Raw genomic sequence first — 25,596 nt, forward strand, 5'->3', positions numbered from 1 at the left:
TTTTTTGAGAGAGTGAGCCAGCAAGCGCACACATGTGCAAATGAGCAGGGGTGAGTGGGTGGGGGTAGAGGCGGAGGGAGAAGCAGGCACCCCGCTGAGCAGGGAGCCTGATGTGGGACTCGATCCCAGGACTCCGGGATCATGACCTGTGCGGAAGGCAGACGCTTAACCCACTGAGCCACCCAGGCGCCCCTCCAATCCACTCTAAACAGACCAATCTCCCTTTGAGGATGAACTGAAATCTGATCCCTGTTTTGAAGTTTTCCCAGTTGCTCCAGCTTACACTAATCCTTCCCTTCTCTGAATCTCTTCAGCAAGAAGGCCTTCTGAGTGTATAGCACCTTGTGAAGGGGAACCCGTGGGCCACAGACAAATGGCTGAAGGACCAGGGGTTGTGGGAAGGTTCCAAATAGAAGGACACAGTATACATAAATCTCATAGAAATCATGTTATTACAAGAGGAGAGACCAATAAGCGGAGAGACACTTCGGAATTTATTGGAGTTAATATGAACCAAAGGGAATCATAGATTAGAAACAGGAACATCCACAACTAAAAAGAAGGAAAGCAAGTCTCAAGAAGTGTTTCTCAAAGAGCCGTCTGGGGGATTTGTTAGAAATGCAAATTCTCAGGCCCACCCCAGACCTACTGAATCAGAAACTCTAAGGGTGGGTGGGGTCCAGTAATCCGTGTTTTAATTAAACCTTCCGAGTGAGTCTGCCGCACATGGAAGTTTGAGAACCCCTGGTAGCAAAGAAGAGACTTCTGCGATCGAAAGTCCGGTGAGTTGTAAGGTAAGTAAAGAGGACTCTAGGTGCTGCCATGCTCCCACCACTTTCAGCAGCTGCATTCTGGATCCTGTGGTGGGAAGTGAAGGAACAGATCCAAGAAACACATGGTCCTTCATTTTAAGGGAAGACAGGATTCATAAGCTAGGAATCGTCATGCAAGGTAAGATGGGGCTCAGTGCAAAGAGAGTGATAGACCCCAATGGTTCCCAAACAGAGTCCCTTGGGAGAAGCTTGTTACAAACACGGGTTCCTAGATCCCACCCTGCAAGATTCTGATTGAATACGTCTGTGGAGTTACTGGGTCTAGACTTTTAAAAAGCTGCTCAACTTTTTTGAAGCCTGGTTTGGGAAACCTTGGTATAAACACTAGTAATGAGGAGGTTGTGAGTCGGGAGGAGAGAGCTCAAGCCTGGAGCAGCGGGGGAAACCCCAGTGAGCATAAAGAAATCCTCCTACCTGTCGAGCTCCCTTCCAAGGGCTGTGCTGGTCCAGTCATGTCTCCTGGAGGCCTGCTGGACAGGAGAAATACAGATGTCCAAGGGCTAGAGTTCTGACTGCAACTTGGCCCCATGATTTCTCTCCCCCTTGGATGGAGGGGGAAGCCTGATCTGCCGGAGGTGGAGATTGATGGAGGAGGGAGGACAGGAGGAACGCCTGCATGAGGAGGCAAACCAAATCGGAAAGGGGGCATGTGAGGCAAAGTTTGAAGGTTAATGCTAGGTATCCGGCACACTGTCAGGACTTACAGACTAAGGGCTGCTAACCAAAAGACGAAGACCGCGTTGTTTTTTTGTTTTAAGGGAAGGGAAGGACCATTTAGAAAGCTCCAGAGGTGACTGAGCTCAGACAAAGCTGAGACTTATGTAGACTCTGTTCTAGAGTGCTCTCTGACCAGTCATGGGCCCAAGAGATGAGTGTTGTGTCACCATCCGAGTTGGTGAGAAAGCCATCATCTCCAATGGTTTTCAAAATTTGATTTAACAGCAGAGCCCATGACAAATACCTCAAGTAGAACTCTGAAATGGGGAAAACTTAAAAACATAAGAACTGAGCTGCTGTGATTAAAGTAGGGGTCCCATTTCCACCACCCGAGTCTCCTTCCTTCCTATCACTCTGGAACCATTACCATTCCCCATCCCCACCCTGGCTCCCTAGGATGCCGCTCCATAGAAAGCAGTTTGAAAAACACTGATCCACTTAACCTCCCAACCACTGCCTTCCTAGATTGCTTTCAGGGACAGTTAGGTCATTACTAAACAGAAGTCATACTTCCTATTGCTGGAAACTTTGATCCTCAGAAAGTTACTCCTTTTATTGAGGTGAGATCTGCTCCTTAAACGTCCACCCACTGTGCCTAGAGTTGCCCTCTGGAAGTACTGCTACATTCTTCCATACAAAAAGTCTTTAAATAATATGCATTAAGAGCAATCTTCTCTTTTCCAGGCAAAACCCCAGCATGTCTCCCCATACTTTCTCATGTGGCATGGTCCAGTTTGTCAATGTCCCTTTTAAAATGAGCCTCCTGAAAGAGAATGTGGCTCCAGACAGGATCTGGCCAAGGCATACAATGGGCCATTCCTTCCCTTGATCTGGACATTAAACCTCAATTAGCGTGGCATGGGATTACATTAGCTTCCTTGGCAGCCACTCTGCAGTCTGTTCATACTGAACCTACTGTCAGTTAAAACCCCTCTGTCTCACACTAATTGCTGTTAAGTGAATTCTTTCCCAGCCTGTGCTTCTGCAGTTCATATTTCTTAATGGAAGCTCTGGATCTCCGTAATAGTTCATCCTATTGGCTTTAGAGCAGTCATTCAAAATATTATAAAATCTTCCTTCTGTTCTTCAGTGAGCTATTACTGCCCAGCCTCCGTTGCCTTGAATTTTAGTGTTCCTTCTGTACATCTGAAAGTACAAATGTACACCACTAACATATATTTGGAGCTTATGAGAGCACTAGAGGCAAGAGCCTTTTTTTTAATTAAAAAAATTTTTTTAATTGAAGTATGATTGACACATAATGTTAAATTAGTTTCAGGTGTACAACATAGTGCTATGACAGGTCCGTATGCTATGCTGTGCTCACCACAAGTGTAGCTCCCGTCTGCCCCATATGACTCTAATACAGAACAATGGACCATATTCCCATGCTGTGCCTTTCATTCCTGTGACTTCTTCATTCCATTAACTAGAAGCCTGTATCTCCCACTCTTCACTCATTTTGCTCATGCTCCCACACCCCTCACCTCTAGGAACCATCAGTTTGTCTTTTATATTTATGGGTCTGTTTCTGCTTTTAGTTTACTTTTTGTTTGTCCCTTTTGTTTTTTTTGGATTCCACGTATAAGTGAAATCATATGATATTTGTTTTTGTCTTTCATACTTATTTCACTTAGCATAATACCCTCGAGGTCTATTCATGTTGTCGCAAATGGCAAGATCGTTCTTTTTTATGGCTAATATTCCATTGTATATTATGGCTAATATTCCACATCTTCTTTGTCCATTCATCTATCAGTGGAACAGGGTTGCTCCCATGTCTAGGCTATTGTAAATAATGCTGCAATGAACAGAGAAGTGCATGTATCTTTTCAAAGCAGTGTTTTCATTTGGGGAGAGGGTAAATACCCAGTAGTGGAATTATTGGACCATATGGTATTTCTATTTTTAATTTTTTGAGAAAACTCTACACTGTTTTCTGCAGTGGCTTTACCAGTTTACATTCCCACCAATAGTGTATGAGGGCAAGAGACATTTTTTTAAACTTCCATTTATTGAATACGTACTCCTTGCCAGATACTGCACTATGCAAACACTACCTTATTTAGGCTTTACGTTGGCCCAGTGAAAACAAGTATACACATATCATTTTACACATGAGGAAATGGAGGGGAAGGGACAAAGATGAAGGTATTCTGTTCTCTGAGGGGTCTTTCTCCTTGCTCATCAGTTTCAGAGACAACTGAGCATACAGGTTCTCCCGTGCACACAAACCTCATCAGCCTCCCCCTAAGGGGAGGCTTTGGCTCAGCTGTGACTGAGAAGCTTAGCTCATGGGGAGGGAGAGCAGAGAAACTAACCCCTGCCTCCTTTCCCTTAGGGTGACATTTCATTAGCCTCTTGAAGAAGATGAAGTCACACAGAGGAATGGACAAAAATTAGAAATAGCTAGGAAAAGATGAAGTTGGATTTTAAAAACAAAGTTTATTGGGCATAAAGTGTTATAAAATGTGACTTAGTCATACAGGTGTTTTAGTTACATGATCTTGGAATTTGCATTCGTGGCTTTATCAGCCTGACAGAATTTTCTTTCCCTGTTTTCCTTTCTACATTTTGTAGGAGGGAATGATGATTAAGGGAAGGATTAACCCCATACAGCCCTACCTTAATTTATCTGCACAGCACTTATAGTCATATGATAATTTTCTTATTTACTTATTTCTCCCCACTGAAATGTGAGCTCCATGAACGTGGGTTCCTATCTGCCATGTTCTCCTCTCTATCACTATTATCCAGAATAGTGCTTGGCACATATTAGGTGCTTAAAATGAATGAATCTAAGTACACCACAGAAAACCTAGCATTTTAAAAAGATTATTTAAAAAAACAATGTAAAGGCTGAGCAAGGTTCACCCCAGCGTTCACTCTGGATGTAAGTGTAGGCACATGGCTTACATTTTAAGAAAATATTACTAACATCCTTCCAGTGCCAAGCCAAAGCTGCCTTTTAATAAATTAAAGACACACACACACACACACACACACACACACACACACACACACACACACACACACACACACACACACACACTGCCCTCTAATGGTAGTGGGGGCTTTTTAGCAGGAATAGTTAAATATCCTGGTTCCCTTAAGATGGAATTATGGCTGTGGGTAATGGCAGAGTCAAGGAGTAGCTGGGGAGGGACTTTAAGACGTACAATGCATTTGCTATATATGTTCAAGACAATTCTCCTGGCTACCACACTTTCCCCAACATTTCCAGTCAGATTGCTGCCCCCAGCACTCTTATTCTGGAGTCCCACAGGTTAACTTGGCTGTACAAGGGTGGGCTTGCCCAGAGGCCAAGTCAGGAAGATAGTGACATGGCTTGCTTGCTAGGGCCAGCTGGAACCCAGAGGGGGGTGACTCCTCATATGGCAGTTGTCCTTTATTTGTCTGATTTTTCAACTTGGCCTCTTCATCTTTTGCCTGCTTCCTGTTCCCGGCTCCTCTCACACGTGGAAATGTCAAAAGTTGAAAGTTTAAAATATGTCAACCCATTATATCAAAACTATGTCCCCAAAGGTTAAAAAAAAAAATGTTAATCCTTTTATCAGATGGGCTACCAGGTGTCAAAGTATAGTTTAAAAAAATGTAAAAACCTGTAACTCTCATACCAATATAAAATGAATACATGTCTGAGACTTATTAACTTATTGATGAAGGGGACCAATAAGATGGTAAAACTGGTTCAAAAAATATTCTGAAGAACTAAGAATTTGTAGGCTTTCACAAAGGAATGTTAGAATAAGATTGCTAGGTTAATGTCCTAGAGGCAAATAAACCTACTGATTACCTTCTCTACTGGACAGAAATTTTTTAATTAACATGTAAATGCACAGTATCTGGGCTTTAATCAAATAGTAAGTAGCCATGTCAAACATAGATACATTATCCTAGAAAATTAGGAATCCTCGGGAAAGCTTTTAAATAATGCTGGCAGTATAATAATGAAAAAGATGCATGGCCCTCATCTTTTCTCTTATTTGTAAGTTTTGGATAATTTTTTAACACAAGTCTTTATATTTTTCATATATATGTATATATATTTTATATAACTTAATAAAATTTTTAATATGAAGCTTGTATACACTTCTACTGTTAGTTTCTTCCCTGTTTTGGAGTGTTAGTACTTCTCAAATGGCAAACAGTGGATATGAAAGGGAGACAACATAATCTCCCCAAATTGCTTTTGTTGTAAGTTGATAACTCATTTCAGGGTGAGAGTGTTTGGTATAGAGCAGAGGGAAAAGAGGTCAAGTGAGGGAAGAGATTAAGTTTTGAGTAAAATGAACTTTTGAAAATTACATTAGGATTTTAATGTATCCATTCTATTTTGTGGTTAATTATCAGAAATAATGGATACCTTTGAGTTTCTTGTCAGTGGAGAATGCATCCAATCAGAAATGTGAAGATTATGTAGTACTCACTATCTAAAAACAGGAAAGAAAGACAGTGGAATCAACAAATATTTAACAGTAGTGATGACAGATGCTTGGCTCTGGTTAAAATTTCCTTTTAAGTATTGAAGCATATGGTTAACGTCAAGAAGGCAGTCCTAATGGAATTTGCTAATCTAAGAGTTCTTACCAGAAACTCAAAGGCTCCTACACCCCTAATCATACAGTAGGGTGTCCATATTTAGGTTAGGAACAAGGAGCATTGGGGTGTCTGGGTGGCTCAGCAGATTAAGCGTCTGCCTTCGGCTTAGGTAATGATCCCAGGGTCCTGGGATTGAGTCCCGCATCGGGCTCCCTGCTCAGTGGGGAGCCTGCTTCTCCCTCTGCCTGCCGCTCCCCTGCTTGTGCACTCTCTCTCTCTCTGACAAATAAAATCTGAAGAAAAAAAAATTGCTTCTGGGCCTTTTGGCTAAGATCAAGTGTAGAAAAAAAAAAGGAACAAGGAGCATTCATTCTTTGAACATGTATTACCATTTTTTTGTTTGCTTCTGGTAGAACAAGAACTTTTTCTGAACATGTATTACCATTTTTTTGTTTGTTTGCTTCTGGTAGAACAAGAACTTTTTCTGACTTAAAAAAAAAAAACACCTAATCTTTTATCCCTTTTTTCCTCCATACTTTTTCTCTTCCTTTTTCTACACATCCACTATTAATTCTGTCCTTTTACATTTTCTTCTTTAAATTATTGATGCTGTTGTCCCAAACCATAGTAAGCATTTTATACCTACCCAATGCTTTTAGGATCTGGCTGATTTTCTTCTGCTCTCTGCCTCTCGTCAGTGTTCCCAAGACCTTTCAACATTTGAGCCGTTGCTCCTCCAAAAGGTAATTTCACAAGAGTCCATAACTCCAGGTGTTATATGCTAGGGTTCTGGCTCCATCTTTCTGTGATTCTCTCTGATCTGCTCTCATTAAATGATTAGTGTTATCCTCAAGCTGCCAACAGTATTTCCAGGTGTCACATCCAGATACAACCATGTCCAGAGAACTAGAGGGGCTTTTCTTTTCTCCAACAGAGAACACCTTTTCCACAAGTCCTTGTAGATCCTCTACAATGTCATTGGCTATTACTGAGTAACACGCCCATCTCTAAGCCAATCATAGACAAAGAAATGGGACCACTGGGATTTATTGAGACCTATCAAAATTTGCCTCTGGATCTGTGACTTATGTGGGAGCAGTTATACATAAACAAATAATATTGGGTCTCTGCAGGCAATGAAGAAGGGGAAAAGGATATTGGGTAGGTAATCCACAGTATCTGCTATAGCGTGAAATGGTGAACCATTGAGGCAAGGACTTTTATAGCCATAAAAGCTAAAATTTTTGAGCTTGAAGGTGGTTGTTAATTCACTCATCAACACTCTTACAAATTTGACCACCAGAAGTAATTTTGCTTGTTTTTAGGGGAGAGGAGGTAAGGATGGGAGGCATCCTTTTTAGCTTATAACTCCTAGATTGTAGATTTTCGTTCAACCCCCACATTCTACTTTCTCCATCTATGTCAAACACATCCAACATTACCCTTCCATCTTAACAAAAGTTCTTCTGCTCACCTCTCATTTTCACCCCACTTCCTCACTCTCTCCTCTAGCTCCTCCTTACTATAATTAGATAGATGGCTCTGCCAGGTTCATTAAGAAGACCTAAATCATAAACTGCAACTTGCTCCTGCCATCCTAACTGGTCCATATCAGTCTTCTGGCTCTTCCATCTCTTTTAAAGCCAGATGTCCTTTTCAGACCTCCTAGAGAGCTTCCACAGAGTAAGTACTCAAGAATTGTCTATCAAATGAATGCCTTTATTCCACCCCTTCTCCAGTCTTTTTCAATTTCCATCTCTTACGTGTGTTTAGAGAAGTTTTAAACGTATCTTTAACCCTCTTGTTCATTCTTAGAAAAAATGATCTGATGACATTAATTCTATTCTGTTTCCTCTCTTTTTTAAAGATTTTATTTCTGTATTTATTTTAGAGAGAGAGAGTGAGCACTAGTTGGGGAGGAGCAGAGGGGGAGGGTGAGGAAGGGAAAGAATCTTCTGTAGACTTCACACTGAACGCTGAGCGAGGAGCCCAAGGCAGGGGAGGGGGCTTGATCTCACAACCCTGAGATCATGATCTGAGCCAAAACCAAGAATCAGATGCTTAACCAACTGAGCCACCCAGGTGCCCCCCTATTTTTTAATAGCTTTATTGAGGTAAACCACACATACCTAAATATATATACACCACAAAATTCGCCTGTTTTTAAGTGCAGAGATCAAATATTTTTAGTGAATTTACAGAATTGTGCAAACAGGGGTGCCTGGGTGGCTCAGTCGTTAAGCATCTGCCTTCGGCTCAGGTCATGATCCCAGGGTCCTGGGATCGAGCCCCACATCCGGCTCCCTGCTCCGCGGGGGCCCTGCTTCTCCCTCTCCCACTCCCCCTGCTTGTGTTCCCTCTCTCACTGTGTCTCTCTCTGTCAAATAAATAAATAAATAAATAATCTTAAAAAAAAGAATTGTGCAAACATCACGAAATCTGGTTTTAGAGTGTTTCCATCACCCCCATCACCCACTGACCCATGTGCAGTGAATTCCCATCCCTCAGCCCCAGCCGCAGGAGCTGCTAGTCTGCTTTCCGTCTCTACAGAGTTGCCTTTTTGGCTTTTTCATATAAATGGATCATATGATATGTAGTTTTTTGTGTCTGGCTTCTTTCATTTAACATAATGTTTTATTGCTGAATGCTATTCTATCATGTAGATATTACGCTTTTGTTTCTCCCCTTGCCAACTGATGGATAATTGAAGTGTTTCCCTTTTGAGGCTGTTATGAACATTCATAATGGGTGGACATATGTCTTTATTTCTCTTGCACAGATTCCAGGGGTGGAACTGCTGGGTAGTATAGTAAGTTTACGTGTAACTTTTTTTTTTTTTAAGATTTCACTTATCCATTATCCATTTGAGAGAGAGAGAGAGCACGAGTGGGGGCAGGAGCGGGGGGAGAGGCAGAGGCAGAGGGAGAAGCAGACTCCCTGCTGAGCAGGGAGCCCAGATGCAGGGCTGATCCCAGGACCCCGAGATCATGACCTGAGCCAAAGGCAGATGCTTAACTGACTGAGCCACCCAGGCGCCCCAGTTTATGCGTAACTTTTTTAAGAAACCGCCAAACTGTTTTCTGAAATGGCTCAGTCATTTTATGTTCCCACCAACAATGTTCCAATTTGTCTATATCCTCACTAACATTTGTAATCATCTTTTTTTATTATAGACATTCTAATGGGTGTGAAGTACTATCTCATTATAGTTTTAATTTGCTTTTTTTTTTTTTTTTTGAGTAGCCTCCATACCCAGTGTGGGGCTTGAACTCACAGCCCTGAGATCAAGAGTCCTATGCTTTACCGACTGAGCCAGCCAGTTGCCCCTATTAATTTGCATTTCTTTAATGGCTGATGATATTGAACATCTTTTCAAGTGCTTATGAACGATTTGCATATCTTCTTTGGTGAAATGTCTATGTAAGCCTTTTGTTCACTTTTTTTAAAAGATTTTATTTACTTATTGAGTTGGACGCTTAACCAACAGAGCCACGCAGGCATCCATCTTTTGTTCATTTTTAAACTGGGTTCTTTCTTTTATTATTGAGTTGTAAGAGTTTTTTTTTTTTAAGATATTATTTTTAGGGCCCCTGGGTTGTTCAGTTGGTTAAGTGTCTGACTTTGGCTCAGGTCATGATCCCGGGGTCCTGGGATCGGGTCTCACATCGCACTCCCTACTCAGTGGGGAGTCTGCTTCTCCCTCTGCCCCTCTTCCCACTCATTCTCTCAATCTCTCTCTCTCACTCAAATAAATAAATAAAATTTTAAAAATTTTTATTTTTTTAAAAGATTTTATTTATTTATTTGACAGAGAGAGAGACAGCCAGCGAGAGGGGGAACACAAGCAGGGGGAGTGGGAGAGGGAGAAGCAGGCTTCCCTTTGAGCAGGGAGCCCAATTCGGGGCTCGATCCTAGGACCCTGGGATCATGACCTGAGCCGAAGGCAGATGCTTAACCACTGAGCCACCCAGGTGCCCCAGAAGATTTTATTTTTAAGTAATCTCTACCCTGAGATCAAGAGTTGAATACTCCACTGACTGAGCCAGCCAGGCACCCCAAATTGTAAGAGTTCTCTTTATGTGCTGGATACAAGTGCTTTTTCAGCTATAATCTGTGGATATTTTCTTTCAGTCTGTTTTATGTTCTCAACGTTGTCTTCAGAGTACAAAGTTTCTAAATTTTAAGGAAGTCCAATATATACATTTTTTCCTTTTATAAATCAGGTTTTTGGTGTCAATTCAAAGATCTCTTTGCCTAAACCTAGTGTTATGCACTGAATGTTTTTGTTTTTAGATTTTATTTATTTATTTATTTGACAGAGAGAGAGGGAACACAAGCAGGGGGAGCGGGAGAGGGAGAAGCAGGCTTCCTGCTGAGCAGGGAGCCCAATGTGGGGCTCGATCCCAGGACCCTGGGATCATGACCTGAGCCGAAGGCAGACGCTTAACCGACTGAGCCACCCAGGTGCCCCTATGTACTGAATATTTATGTCCTCCCAAAATTCATATGCTGAAGCCCTAAGCCCCAAAGTGATTGTATGATAAGGTAGGGCCTTTGGGAGGTAATTAGACTTAGAGGGAGTCATAGGGGTGGAGCTCTCATGAATGGGATTAGTGCCCTCAAAATGAGTCATGAAAGAGCTGGCTTGCTATGCTCTGCAAGTGGGTAGCTTGCAACATGGAAGAGGTCCCTACCAGAAACCAATCAGGCTGGTACCCTGATCTTGGACTTCCAGTCACCAGAACTATGAAGAATAAATTTTTGTTTACAAGCCACCCAGTTTATGGTATTTTGTTATAACAGCCTGAAGTGAGACACCGAGGTCATAAAGATTTTCTCCTTTTCTTCTAAAAGCTATATAGTTTTAGCTTTTTTTTTTTTTTTTCAGTTTTAGCTTTCTCATTTAGGTCTATGATCCTATGTTTCCTTCGTAATATCCTGCAATTTCTTTTTCTTTTTTTTTTTTAAGATTTTATTTATTTATTTCTCAGAGAGAGAGAGAGAGCACAAGCAGGGGGAGCGGCAGGCAGAGGGAGAAGCAGGCTCCTCGCTAAGCAGGGAGCCCAATGCGGGGCTTGATCCCAGGACCCTGGGATCATGACCTGAGCTGAAGGCAGACGCTTAACTGACTGAGCCACCCAGGCATGCCTATCCTGCAATTTCTATCCAATCACTCCCTTTAATCTTCATTCTTGAATATCAACAGCGACCTAGTTGCCAAATCCAATGATCTTTCCTCAATTTTCATCTACAGCTTTTGTCAAAATATTAGATAGATGATGAAATAATTACAAAAAAAACCTGAGTAAAATAATTGCAAAAGTGCAAGGGAGCAGATCTGAACCTCTCAGGACATAATGTTTAAGGTGACCACTCACAGTACCTTGATATACAGGGTATTTGATTACACACTTGTTGAATTGGTACTCAATTCTTATGCTGACCCAGGGATTTATACACAATCTTTGTGAAGACTACAGTACATTAAGTACACTAAGAGATCCAAACTGAATTGTATTTCCAGGCTTACATGTGAACAAACCTATGCCTCTCAATGAACCAGAGATTCTTAGGGATCCAACAGACTGAGAATAACCCAGGGCCAAACTGAACTTTAAGGGCAGGTCTCAAAGTATTGAGTTTCACAGGCTGAGCATGTCTAGTCTAGTCTAGTCTAGTCTAGAATCAGACTAGAGCCAGATCTGCTCTAAAAGGTGCAGGAGTAGGAAAGGGTTAGATTTATCTAACAACTAGATGAGCTATAATTTGGTTAGATATGGTATTAGGTAAAGAAAGACAAAGAGATGTTTTCTTGTTTTAATATGGCAAGGTCTTATGCATGTTTACAGACTGTAGAGAATGAGCCAGAAGGGAATGAAGCTGAAAATGAGAAAGAGGCAGAGAGAGAGAGAAAGAATATTGGTGAGGGAAGGTCACAAGAGAAGATGGGATCAAGAGCCCTCTAGGGAAGCCAAATTCTCTGCAGAGTTGGAATTGAGTGAAGTTGAGGAGAGAATTTTCCCCTTTTACTTTTACACTCTGGTATCCGTCTAAATTTTAAGATAATGGGTGTTGACTATGTATTCATTTTATAATGGAAAAAATTTGAAAGAGCTCAGCAGAATTTGGTTTAGATAAGATACATAAGAAAAAAAAAACTGCTCAGCTCACATGATCTCCCCCTCCTGCTTTAGTCAGTACCTCTAGCTCATATATGCTAGTTTTCTTGTTTTGCAAAACTATGTTAATATCTCAAAGGCAAAAGTTATGGCTCATTTTGTATCTTACTGTAGCTCTTCATTTAGTGAACAGAAGATGTGTTCAATAAACATCAAAAAACACAGATTGGAAAGTGTGCTACAGATGACATTAACATAATCAAGATAGCTATTTTGATACATATGGGAACTTGTATATGATAAAGCATGCACTTCAAATCATTGAGGGAAATATAGGTAATTCAGTATATAGTAGTGTTGGGACAGTTCGATGTGCATCTGGGAAAAAGTAAAGTTGGGATTTACATCTTGTATTTTGTACCAAAATAAATTCCTGTGTAGAAAAAAATCATGGGATTAAAAAAAAAAGCTTGGGGTGAGGAATGTCTCTCTAAATATGACAAAAATGCAGAAGCACAGAGAAAAATATTGATAAATTTGACTTGAAAAAAAATCTGCATGGAAAAAATATCATAAACAAAGTCAAAACACAAATGACAAATGTGGAAATATCTGCAACTCATATCACAGACCAAGGACTATTTTCCTTAATAAAGAACTTTTTTTTTTTAAGATTTTATTTATTTGACAGAGAGAGTACAAGCAGGGGAAGTGGCAAGCAGAGGGAGAGGCAGAAGCAGACTCCCTGCTGAGCAGGGAGCCCACTGTGGGGCTCGATCTCAGGACCTCAGGATCATGACCTGAGCTGAAGGCAGACACTTAACCGACTGAGCCACCCAAGTGCCCCAAAAAAGAACTTTTTACAACTCAGTAAGAAAAAGACCAGTAACACAATAGAAAAATGAGCAAATGATGTGATATCATAAAAAAATTGTTCTTAAGTGTATGAAAATGCTCAATTGCACTCAAAAGAAATTCAAATTAATACAAGATACCATTTTTAAATTATAAAATTGGCAAAGATCAACAAGTTTGAGAACAGTGTCTGTTGATGAGCATGTGGGGAAAACAGGTACCCTCATGTACTGCTGACAGTTTATAAAGTTGGTACAACCTTCATGGGAGTACTATGCATTGGTAAAATATATTCCACCTTCATCTCCTACCATTTTTCTCTTGCTCAATCTATATTAGCCACATCTATGGCCTTGCTCCTCCTCAAGTAAGCCAAGCACACTCCAGCCCTGGGGGCCCACACCGCTACCTTTCTCTACTACTCATGAAATGCATATCGCTTTTTCCTTACCTCCTTCGAGTCTTTACTCAAATGTCCCACCTCTACAGTGAGGCATTCTCTGATTGCTGTCAAAAAAAGTCGCTTCCAACCCCTCCATTATTCTCTTTTTACCATGTTTTTAATTCCAAGCACTTATCATGTGACATTATTCTATGTATTTATGTTTATTGTCTGTCCTCTCCCACTAGATTGTAAACCTTGTAAAGGCAAGGACTTTGTTGTATATACTGCTACATACCCAGACTCCAGAATAACACAGGCTCAGCATGTAATAGGTGTTCATGAATGAATGGATGAATGAACTTCTTTGGAGGACAAGTTAGCAATATCTATTAAAATTTAGAATAGACATACCCAGCAATTCCCTTCTTGGCATAACTTATAGTTTTACAAATGTGTAAAACAGAGAATGTACAAGGTTATTTGCTGTCACACTGTTTGTAATAGTAAAAGGAAAAACAACCTAAGGTCAACTTTTAAAACATACCATCTACATCTGTGCAATGGAATACTATGTAGATACAGAAGAATCTCTGATTCTGAAAATTTTTTTGCTACCTTTGGCAAATGTACATATGACACATGACCACTGTAAGCCCTGGTGATACTACTATAAGAATGATCCCTTTGGTTGATGTCCTGGCCTTGACACGGTGTTGCGGTCCAGTAGAGCGAGCTCCGGAGGTGTCTGGGGGAATTCCGGTGTTTGCTGCCGTAACCTTATCAGCCCACCGAGATGGCAATGCAAGCGGCCAAGATGGTGAACGGGGAACACACCCGAAACTAGAGGAACAGCTTTTGTGGTCTATGAAGACATCTTTGATGCCAAGAACGCATGTGATCACCTTTAAGGATTCAATGTTTGTAACAGATACCTGGTGGTTTTGTACTATAACGCCAACAGGGCATTTCAGAAGATGGACACAAAAAAGAAGGAAGAGCAGTTGAAGCTTCTCAAGGAGAAATATGGCATCAACACAGATCCACCAAAATAAATGTTCTCTGCATTTTCATTTTAGACTAAAACCCATAAATGACCACCATCACCCTTCTCTTATTTTTAATTAATGCTGAATGTTGTAATTTTTTATTCGAGATTCAAAAGGACCTGCTTGAAACTTTGATACGTGTTAGAATATGTTATGTGAGTAAATTTGTAATTTTTTGTAAAAAAAAAAAAAAGAATGATCCCTTTCATGGGGCTTTTAATGGTAAAGAGAGTAGGGATGGAGAGGTAGAAAGACTGAATAATTTTTACAGTTTTATTTAGTATTAATTTCCTTACAGAAAACATAGAATATCTGCCAATTAATATTCTAATAAGAAGATGTATCTGTACACATATAACCTGGCTCAACAAAGATCTTCTCTTTGTAGATCCAAACTCATGAATAGGCCTAAACTGGCGATGCCTATTATTCATTCATTATGGCTAGATTTCCCATTTTACAAACAAACCTCCTTATTTATGGGAAGAGCTTCAGAATTTCAGAATATCTTTAGTACAGGTTTCCTGATTCCTGGAGCTGCAGAATTCCCCTGCTGTCCATCAAATGACATCCACTTGCAGCTGCAGGGCATTCTGCAGGGCTACTCTCCTACTCCGGAGTTAAAATACATATATATACATATACTCCAGAGTTAAAGACAAAATGCCCTGGTAACCATACACGCCTTCCAATCTTACCAAACTATAATATGCTTACTGTCCCTCAAATAAAATGTTCTAATCCCTATCTCTATACCACTACCCATTCCCCCACCCCTTTCTTCTCCCAGCTTCTCTCATCTGGAATTCTATATAAACTTCTTTCCAAACACTACCATTTTGAGGGTCAGGCAAAGTCCCATCTCTCTACTAAAGGACAAAGTCTTCCCTGACTATTCTAACCCTATGGTCATCTAGGCTCTGACCCTCTTTAACTTTTATCAAGCATCTGGCTCTAATCTTTTTGCTGCCTAATTCTGTTAATTAGCTTTTCACAAGCTTTTGAATTATCTTCCAATTAGATTGTAAGCTCCTTAAAGGCAGACTCCTATATTCTGGTTTTCGTATCTTCCTCATGCATCTACATAGTAGATACTCTACATGTCCTGGTTTTGAAAAGTAACCTGGTCAATCCAAACTTGACCCAACATGTACATTTAGTGTTCTTTACAGATTTTTCTAGAACCATGTTCATACATCCTTTGTATAGACATGGATTTTCTGCTAGCCCAATCAATTCTTTGAGTTTTTGATATCAGAACTCGTCAGCTGACTCTGTGTCCCAGCCACAAGACTGCAGTTGTTCATCCTGTGGGAACTCAACTTCGATGTCATAAATGAAATTTGGATCATCCTTCTTCTTTTGATTTTTCTCAAAAAGTTCATCCATGATGCTCTTTCTCTTAGCAAGTTCCTTATCATCTAGTTTGTTCAGGTCTTCCTCAGGATCAATTGTTGTTTCCCGTTGAATTTGTTCCATTGTTTCTGCCAAACTCTGCCCCCACAAGTAACCTCGTAAAAAACTGAATAACTTCTCTAGCTGCCTCAGGGACACTTGTTCCAGGTAATTCTTGTGTCGTGGATTATTCTTTAATTGTTCAGCAGCTCTGTTGCAATCTAGGAGAGAAAAATGAAACTATATACCACACACAACAGATACACTGCAAACTACTGAAAGCATTATCTGCTATGAGAGCCAAGTAGCTAAGTGGCTTTTTCAGAATTAATTATTTTGCAGAACTATTATTCCTTTATATCGAGCTTTGAGTGTGGTGGGGGAAGGAGGGATGCATTTTTTATTTCCTTAACTTAAAATCACTTTGAGGAGATGTTAAACACTTGCAACTGGAGAAAACATCCGAGATGAAAAGGATTTATTAGTTTTAGATATTAGTACTGGTACTAAGAAAAAATCAAGATTACAAATAAAAAACACATTTGGAGGAGAGAAGGGATTCAGTATGATTGAATAATGCTATCTCATTTAACCCATATTACAATTCGGAAAGGGTGGGATTATCAATTTCCATTTACAGATCAGGAAATTGAAGCTCACTGACAATAAGTAATTTAGCTGGGGCTCACCTATCTACCCTGATAGTCATGATTTGAACCTAGGACTGTCTAACTCTGAAGGCCATGCCACTCTGTTATGAGTCTGAAATCATTCTTATTAAGTGATTTAGAGAACATTTAAGATAGGAGGCAAGATAAAGCATGAGGTACCTGAAAACTTCGAAAAGTTTCGGACTGGCATGATGCGTTGGCGACTTTTCCCCTTCATTTCATTCTCATAGATTAAGATAATAGCTGGAGGCTGGAACCTAATTCCACATTTCTTGGCAGTGCACATCATTCTTACATACACTTCAGGGTAAATCAGAGGAAATCTGATGAAAATGTGTTAGTCACATAATGACTTCCTGCTAAAGGGGAAAAAAATATGTGTTGGATAAATCACACTCCCCAGTACCCCTCCTCCCCAGCAGATCTGGCTCTAGTCCAGTTCTAGAGTTGCATGCTCAGCCTGTCAATTTCAATACTTTGAGACCTACCCTGAAAGTTCAGTTTGGCCCTGGGGTTATCCTTAGTTGTTGCATCCCTGGTTCATTGAGGCGTGTAGATTTGTTCACACATGAGCCTGGAAATGCAGTTCAGTCTGGACCTCTCAGTGTACTGCACTCTTAACCAAAGATATGTATATGAACCCCTAAGTCAGCCCAAGAATCAACTTAGAGGATCTTTTTAATTTACCAATTAAACAAGTATGTACACGTACCCTCTATGGCAAGATACTATGATTTTTTAACCTTAAACATTATGTTCTGAGTGGTTCACCAGCCCACGTCTGTCTCCTCTGCACATTCCCAATCATTTTACTCATCAGGTTTTTTATGATTACTTATTGAATCATTTATCTTCCCTTCTATTCTATATGCTGCAGGAGGGCAGGGAACATATCCATTGTTCAACAGAATACCTCAGCAAAATACCATACATACTTGTTTAATGTATTAGGGGTGCCTGGGTGGCTCAGTCAGTTGAGGGGCCAACTCTTGGTTCGGCTCAGGTCATGATCTCAGGGTAAGCCCGAGCCCCACACTGGGCTCTGCACTCAGCAAGGAGTCTGCTTCTCTCCCTCTCCCTTTGCCCCTCCCCTCACTTGCACACGCACTCGCTCTCTCTCTAATAAATAAATAAATATAATCTTTAAAAAATTTTAATTTAATGTACTAATATAAGATACAGCCCCTGTATATTCTTTAAGTGTTTATAGTCTACAAGTCTGATAAAAAATGCAGACCCGGTACAGATTCAAACTCTACATATACAAGGCAATAAAGTTTACATGTTTTTTCTTTCAACTTATTTGTCTATGTTTTCTCAGTTACAAGAAACACAGCTATTTTACAGTTAATACTTTCTATTCCCTCTTCCTGGTGCCTAATGCCAAAATACACTTAATTATAGGGATTGCTTTAGATAGGACTATGATATTCTCAGGAAGATTTGCAAATGTCAAGGAACCCAGAGGTAAAGCAGCAGAGGGTGATGATACCTTTATAAACTTTATTCTGCTAGAGAATCACCATAGGAACATAGTACTTTGGAGAAGACTGGGGGTAGCATGGGGAAAGAGGAGGAGGAACTATATAAAATGATTACCCTTGATTCTTTCTTTTTTTTCTACACATATAGTTTTAGTATAGTATTTTTTATATTATACATCTATTTCCTGCCTTGTAAATTTAACAACTTATGTGATTTTGTCCTTAGATGCTTTACTAAAATGCACATTTCTATGACTTTCAAGTGTTTTGTCCTATGGATATACCATTACCTATACTATTCACTCTTTATTGTTGGAAGTCAGAATTTTTACTCTTAAGAAATTAATCAGAGGGTCGCCTGGGTGGCTCAGTCGGTTAAGCGTCTGCCTTCCACTCAGGTCATGAGCCCAGGGTTCTGGGATCCAGCCCTGAATCAGGCTCCCTGCTCAGCGGGGAGCCTGCTTCTCTTTCTCCCTCTGCCTGCCTCTCTGCCTACTTGTGCTTTCTCTCTGTCAAATAAATGGATGAAATCTTGAAAAAAAGAAAGAAAGAAAGAAAGAAAGAGAAAGAAAAAAATTAATCATAAAGAACTGCCTTTTCAAATTACTGTGCTCTGATCTGATGCAAACGATCCCACCCCACCCCCTTCTACAAATACTACTCCCAGTTCACGTCCTTAAAATCTAGTCTGTTAGTAAGCTTTCTAGGAGAGCCTACTGAGCACAGTATAAATTCCACGCACTCAAGCAAATAAATGGCTGTATTCATGACTGATGTATGCAATTGATAACAATGTCGCTTTTTTGACTACAGAGCCTTTTTAAAATTTAACTTTTAGGGGCGCCTGGGTGGCTCAGTCGGTTAAGTGTCTGCCTCCGCTCAGGTAATGATCCCAGAGTCCTGGGATCGAGCCCTGCATCCGGCTCCCTGCCCGGCAGGAAACCTGCTTCTCCCTCTCCCACTCCTGCTTGTGTTCCCTCTCTCGCTGTCTCTCTCTGTCAAATAAATAAATAAAATCTTTAAAAAATTTTAACTTTTATTTGTAGTAATGTTTATATTGTTTAAAATGTAAAATAATTCTGAGGATTATAACAAAAAACTGTTGTCCTCTGCCTTTCCTCTCTTCATAGGCAACCAGTTTCAATTCTTTTAAGTGTTTCTTCCAAAATTTGTCTCCATATTTCTTAGTTTCATGCTTATACTGCTATTTTCGGTTTTCGATAGTACGGTCTGACATCTTTCCTCTTGCAGACACCGGTCCTACCTTCAATCTGCACCTGGGCCTACTTACAGATTCAATTTAATTCATGAAGACAGACGATACACTGACCTAACTCTTCCTTCTAGGAATTAATACTTTTCTCCCCAGGAATCAGTGACTGCCATAATCTTGCTAAACATCCCCCACAGCACCTAAAAGTACGGATTTTGGCAACAGAGAGACGATCCTCTCCCTAACTCACGTCCCCGCTACTGCAAGACTGACTTTCTTACCCTTAGAGAAATACAGAAAGTGCATCCTCTGCAGGGGAAGGTCTTAAAACAGCCGTGAGAGGTTTGTTTCCACCCAACTGTAGTGCACAGAGGAGCACTTAATTCGACTTTGAGGCCGGGCGGAGCCTGCCGCTGTAGGAAGAGGAGACAGCCATAAACCCGCAGACTTGGCTGTAGGGTGAATTTCCCCGCAGGAGGGGCGTATCCGCAAGTACCTGAAGTGGAGGTGGAGACGGAGCTCCCCAATACAGCTCGCAAGACTGCGCGGGTGATCCAGGTCCCGACCGGAGCCCACGGAGTCGTTCCCACAGCAACAGCCCTGGCGTACGTCACGGCGCGTGCGCCGCTCCTCGCCCCGCCCCTGACCGACGGCGAGGGGCGGGGCGGCGAGGGAGCCAATGAGGCGGCTAGGGTTAACACCTCCCGGAACGCCGGAAGCTTCGGGGTTACTAGAGCTGCGGGGAGCCGGGGAACGGCCGGACTGCAGGCCCACGTACTGTCTTCTGTCAAGGTCACTAACTCCGTGGCAGCACGCTCTACGAGCGGCATAGGCGTGCGCAGTCTCCTCAGTTCGCATTTCGTCCCAGCGCGCTCCTCTGTAGGGCGCGTTCTCCAGCGTCCTGGCTGCCAGGGCCGTGGGCGTCCGGGCGGTGGCCTGGCTGCTCCTCTGGGAGGCGGCTGGACTTACCAGCACACCAGGCACGGACTTCGCCGCCGCCCCCAACTACGCTGGTAAAGGGAGGGGCGGGGCTGCGAGGGCGGGGGGCAGTCCGGACTTTTCCGTTGTCCGAGCTTTGCAAGGTTTGGTACTTCTCCGGACCTCGGTGCGTGGACGTAGAACCTGCTGGGTGACCTGGGGGAGGTTAAAAGCAGAGGCCACGTGCTTCCCACCCTTCCCACCCTACAGGCACTGCTCAGAGGCTTCTCTTGGGTCTCTGGAGAGTCTGGCTTTGTCGTTCAGAGGTAGTATTGGCCGTACTATTACTAAAATACCGTGAGTGAAGTACGGCGGTCAAGTGTCTTGAGATGCATGAAGCTTGGGACCCCCGACGGGACCAGCAAGGCCCCAGTGCCCTGTGGGGTGTGGGGTGTGAGAATCCCAGTCCAGAATAGAGAGACTGACGGGATAATGGCGTGGGAAGGGGAGGACAACTAGTTTTGCTTTACAAACTTTTTGTAATAGACTGGATTGGGCTGGAGCTTCTCTTATGACTACCGGCTGGGCAAGCGAGTTGATTCATTTCTTTGGGCCCAAGTTGATGGGCCGCAGTGCTGTGCTAGGTGCTGTGGATCCAGCGCTGAGCTAAATACGGCCCCAACCCTCGTGGAGCTTGCAGAGTAGTGGGGAAGTGCCGTAGTAATTACAATAAGGAAAGTCAGTACAAATTAGGTAAGTTCCTCCATCTGTAAAGTGAGGATATTAGGCTATGTCAGTCACAGCTTTTGTGTCTTCACATATTAGGTTTCCAAATTTATTTGAAGTATTAAGCCAAAATGAATTTTTAAACAACTGGATTTGGTGATCTCTAAAGACTCTTCCAGCCCTGGTATTTTATGATTAAAAAGAGGTCAATTTCCAGAGCCAGTTCAGGCCACAGTAATCAAAGTAATATTTAAGAGGAAGAACCTTGAAGGTCATTCAGATGCAACATTCATTTTGAAAATGGTATTTTTGTTTTAAAAATCATAAACAATCTATTTGCTATACTGTTTGTAAATTAATTTCTACCATCCCAAGATGAATGTGATTCTGTAGTGTATATCCCAATAGAATTTAAGCCTATTAATCTGACCTTTTTTTCCTAATTTAACTCATAGGTAGATATAAATCCTTATTCTCCACCCTTATTAAAATTAAACATAATGAAACATCTAGATTTGTAAAAAAAGATACTCGAAGTTGTTTTTTGGAAATGATTATATATGCTTCTCTGAAGCAAATAAGGATTTTTTTATAATAGATAGGAAAGTGGAAATACCTTGGGCTTTAAAACTCTGGCAAATCTTGCTTCTAATCAGTAACTTACTTAGTGGTATGGCCTAGAACCAGTTAGAAGTGTTTATTAATCAGAGTTTCCTCCTGTGTGCAAATGGCAGTAATTTTGCCTGCCTATTTTGCTAGGTTGTGAAAGTTAGAACATGTGAAAGCCCCAAGTAGAGGGTTTGTCATATGGATATCACTTAATAAATATTATTTTTCCATACTTTTTTCCTTCCCTTGTATATTTCAATGTTTTCATTTTCATATTTTTTCATGCATCTTTTCAGGAATAAATCTAATAGACTTAGCAATACACAGTAATATATGGTTTTCTTTGTGTTTGCTCTAATGTTCTTTCCATGCACTTCCAGCTTTTGAAAATGGAGTAAAGGTCCATAGCAAGATACCTGGCAGAGTTGATGGTCATCAGTAACTGAATTATTTATTTATTTATTTATTTTTTAGTTAGAGAAAATCTTAGGCAGGCTCCACACCCAGCACAGAGCCTGAGATCATGACCTGATCCAAAATCGAGAGTTACATGTTTAACTGACTGAGCCACCCAGGTGCCCCTGAATTTTTAATTTTATGATGCTGACATCGAGTAATAGTTTTAATATCTGACTTCTGCATTGTGTCAGTACAGTGCGATTTGGGGTTATTCTAAGTTTATAAAGGAACCCTTTGAATCTTTCACAAGCCTCAGGTTTTTGTTTCTGTTTTAAACCTTCCCAACAGCTCCACAAGGTATAAATGTACCATCTTCTCAGTTTTGTAGGTGTGGGTGGTAGAATACAAAAGTTGGCAGTATGTATCTGAAACATGGTTTCAGTGAACCAGGATTAAAACTTGAGTTTTCCTGGCTCTTTAGCCATTCTGTTCCTTTTGGTGTCCTGGGATCATCTGAATAAAACAGTATTAATGACAAACACTTACATAGAGCTCTTACTATGTGGTAAGCCCTGTTCTACGTGCTTCTTATTAAATTCTCATGACAGATAACAGAGAGATAAACTATCTTGTCCAAAGTCACGTAGCTTTAAGGGACAGACTCAGATTTGAAACTAGGCAGTTTAACTCCAAAGTCAATGTTCTTAATGCCTAAGCTATATTAGAAGTAGCTTTTTAGATAGCTCAAATTGTTTAAGTTTTAAAAGCTTTTGTTTTGTTTATAGGTTGGTTAGATTTTCCAGGCAAGTAAAGCCTATTCAAACAATTTTCTAATTATTTAAATATTCTTTCATTGAGTGCTTATTTTATTTTAAGAAATCTTCTGGTTCTTATAGGCATAAGGGCCACTTGTTCAGAAATTATTTTGAGGCAAGAAGTTTTGAAAGATGGTTTCCATAGGTAAGTTGCCCACTGACTTTTACTTATGTCAAAATACTGTTTCGTATAATTTAGAGCAAAAAATCAATAGCTGGAAAATGGATAAACTGAAAATCTCTTACTTTCTTACAAGTTATAAGTGACAGATTTATCATCTGTGGTACACAGTTTGAAATAATGATCAAAATAACAGTAGAGGGGTGCCTGGGTGGCTCAGTAGGTTAAGTGTCTGCCTTTGGCTCAGGTCATGATCTCAGGGTCCTGGGATGGAGTCCTGTATCGGGCTCCCTACTCAGCCAGGAGTCTGCTTCTCCCTCTGCTTGCCACTCTCCCTGCTTGCACACACACTCTCTCTCTCTGTCAAATAAATTATTAAAAATAAATAACAGTAGAGAAGAGGAGAAAACAATTGTGTATTATTTACCATGCGTGTGTATTTTTTTAAAGATTTTATTTATTTTTGAGAGAGTGTGCGCATGAGCACGAGTGGCGGGAGTTGGGGGGGCAGAGGGAGAAACAGACTCCCTGCTGAGCAGGGAGCCCAATGTGGGACTCGATCCCAGGACCCCAGGATCATGACCTGAGCTGAAGGCAGGCACTTAACCGACTGAGCCACCCAGGTGCCCGCATGTGTATTTTTAATATATATAACATACATATAGCCAGATTTACTTAATCTTCACAATGGTTGTGAGATAGACGATACCTTTCTTGTTTTTCATTTGATCTTAGCCAGAAGGCCAAAAAGTGATTCCCTTTTTCCTTTTCAGTTGAGAGAAGTAGGGTTCAGAGAATTTAAATAATTTAGTAGAAGTTAGGGTGGTAGGGCTCTAACTCAAATTTATGACTATCATACTCCAAAGCCATGCTCTCATGTACTAAGATATTATATCACCCTAAATCACTGCTTCTGATTTATAAGACTTGGTTCCAAATGACCAAGCTGTTCCCAAAATAGAAATTATTCTCGGGCAACCCTCTCAGGTCCCCTTCCTCTTTGGGAGCTTTGTATTCTATCATTCAATAAACTTTACTATCGCTCAATAAACCTTGCTTTGCTTCCCACTTAAAAAAATTCTCAAAAATGAATATTTGCTAGTATTGAAGATATTTACAAGACTAATAAAAAGTTGTAGAAACTGTTCTGTAAGAAAAGTTCCCAAACTTTAAAGCTTTTCAAGGTAATTAATTTGAAATGATTCTGATATTTGATATACAAAATCTGATATATTTATTTTTTAAAATTGCTGCATTTTATAAGTCACCTTAAACTGAGACATCTCACTCTCACTCTCTTTAAAGTTAACCTACATGTGAATGGCTAGGAGGTATAGTAGAAAAAACTTGGGGTTTGTTTTGTTTTGTTTTTTAACTCAGATTTGGGCTCAGAGTGTAGCTCTATTATTTAGTAACTCTCGGCCTTAGTCAAGCTTACTTAAATCTTTGCCACCTTACCAGTAAAATTAGATAATGATAGTATTTCCTCATTAGGTTCACGAGGATTAAATCTGAGAATATATGGGAAGTCTTTTAATGTAGTGCTTATCACATAGTACATCCCCAGGAAATGTTAGCTCTTATTACAAACAATGAGATAGATGATGAAGTTGGGCAATACAGTTTCAGAGAAAGAGGAGATTTGACTATAAAGTAATAAAACTGATTTTGGGAGGGAAGTCACTTCTAAAAGGAGTTTTTGACTGAGTTTTAGACAAATTTTAAGCAGTGTCAGGGTAGTTATGCCAAGGTTATAGCTGCTTCTTTTTTTTTTAAGATTTATTTGAGAGAGAGCATGCGTGCAAGCGGGGGGAGAGGCAGAGGGAGAGAGAATCACAAGCAGACTTCCCATTGAGCACCATCCCAGGACCCTGGGATCGTGACCTGAGCAGAAATCAGAGTCTGATGCCCAACCGACTGAACCACCCAGCACCCATGCCAAGGTTATAGCTTCTGTCTTTAGAGAAATTGGGATGTATTCTCAAGAGAAATAGGAAATACTAAATAATGCAAATTTGATAGTGTAATTATAAGTGACTCCAGTGAGGAAGAAAGAAGTTCCTGAAGAGGCTATTGTGACAGCAAAAGTAGCTGTCCAGTTAGAAGTACTGAAGGTAAAAACCAGGACATAAAACCAAGGATGAAGAGTGACAGAACCCGTAAGAATAGATTCAGAAACTAGAAATCTCAGTTATTGGAGACCTTCAGAAAAATGCCAGTAATCATTTTTTAAAAAGGCTTTTTAGTTATGTTTAGAGTAGGTGTAGTCTTGCTGCTAGGGTAGAGGAAGAAACATTAACAGATTATAGAAAGTAGAATTTGTTAGCTTTTCTTATTTCTGTCTTCTTGGTCAAGAAGAATTACTTCCACCCTGGAGAGGGTCAAGCAGATATTGGTAGGAGGAAACTGAAGTGCAGAATATGTAAGGGAATTATATAAAAGGACCTTACTATTATGAATGAGTTTAGGGTCTCCCTTCTGTGATGATCTATAGTTCAGTGCAGTAGAAGAATTTGCTTAAATGATTGCTGAACTTCTGTTTGTAATCTTTGGATAATCTGGGGGTTAGTTGATGTAGCTTTTGGGCAAAATTCTAGCCCAGATTGTTAGAAGGATGGTTTGTGAACGCAAAAGAGGCAGTGGTAGTCTCTGGGAACTAGCATGAATTTACGAACAAGATAAAGAATGTGAACTGAAAGATAAAACAGTTGAATGAGTTCATAAAGA

General features: G+C 40.6%; 2 protein-coding genes and 1 pseudogene across 6 annotated transcripts in view; 2 read left to right on the plus strand and 1 right to left on the minus strand.

Moving 5' to 3' along the window:
- Positions 1-6,420: 6,420 nt before the first annotated feature.
- LOC114207187 (U2 spliceosomal RNA) lies at positions 6,421-6,560 on the plus strand (annotated as a pseudogene).
- Positions 6,561-14,770: 8,210 nt separating this feature from the next.
- CEP19 (centrosomal protein 19) lies at positions 14,771-19,885 on the minus strand. Of its 5 annotated transcripts, none has more exons than XM_088024949.1 (4): positions 19,778-19,867; positions 19,563-19,694; positions 16,744-16,884; positions 14,771-16,134 (listed from the first exon to the last, which is right to left on the minus strand). In XM_088024949.1, the coding sequence occupies exons 2-4, from the start codon at positions 19,585-19,587 to the stop codon at positions 15,773-15,775; spliced, it is 528 nt and encodes a 175-aa protein (XP_087881075.1). In that variant the 5' UTR covers positions 19,588-19,694; positions 19,778-19,867; the 3' UTR covers positions 14,771-15,772. The 5 variants fall into 5 exon arrangements, with proteins under 5 accessions (XP_087881075.1, XP_027956999.1, XP_027957002.1 ...); XM_028101198.2 differs by having other exon boundaries at positions 16,744-16,943; XM_028101201.2 differs by lacking the exon at positions 19,563-19,694 and having other exon boundaries at positions 19,778-19,885.
- Positions 19,886-20,164: 279 nt separating this feature from the next.
- Positions 20,165-25,596, plus strand: part of PIGX (phosphatidylinositol glycan anchor biosynthesis class X) — a gene marked incomplete at its 5' end in the record, with an annotated part of 34,813 nt that continues 29,381 nt past the window's right edge. The window contains 2 exons of the mRNA XM_028101086.2: positions 20,165-20,294; positions 22,830-22,893. Of these exons, the coding sequence (XP_027956887.2) occupies positions 20,165-20,294; positions 22,830-22,893 (194 nt within the window). The remainder of the gene's footprint in view (positions 20,295-22,829; positions 22,894-25,596) is intronic.

This window comes from Eumetopias jubatus, unplaced genomic scaffold (assembly GCF_037043125.1).
Source record: "Eumetopias jubatus isolate StellerSeaLion01/CBP00866 unplaced genomic scaffold, mEumJub1_p1.0 scaffold_1, whole genome shotgun sequence".
In the NCBI taxonomy this organism is placed as follows: domain Eukaryota; kingdom Metazoa; phylum Chordata; class Mammalia; order Carnivora; family Otariidae; genus Eumetopias; species Eumetopias jubatus.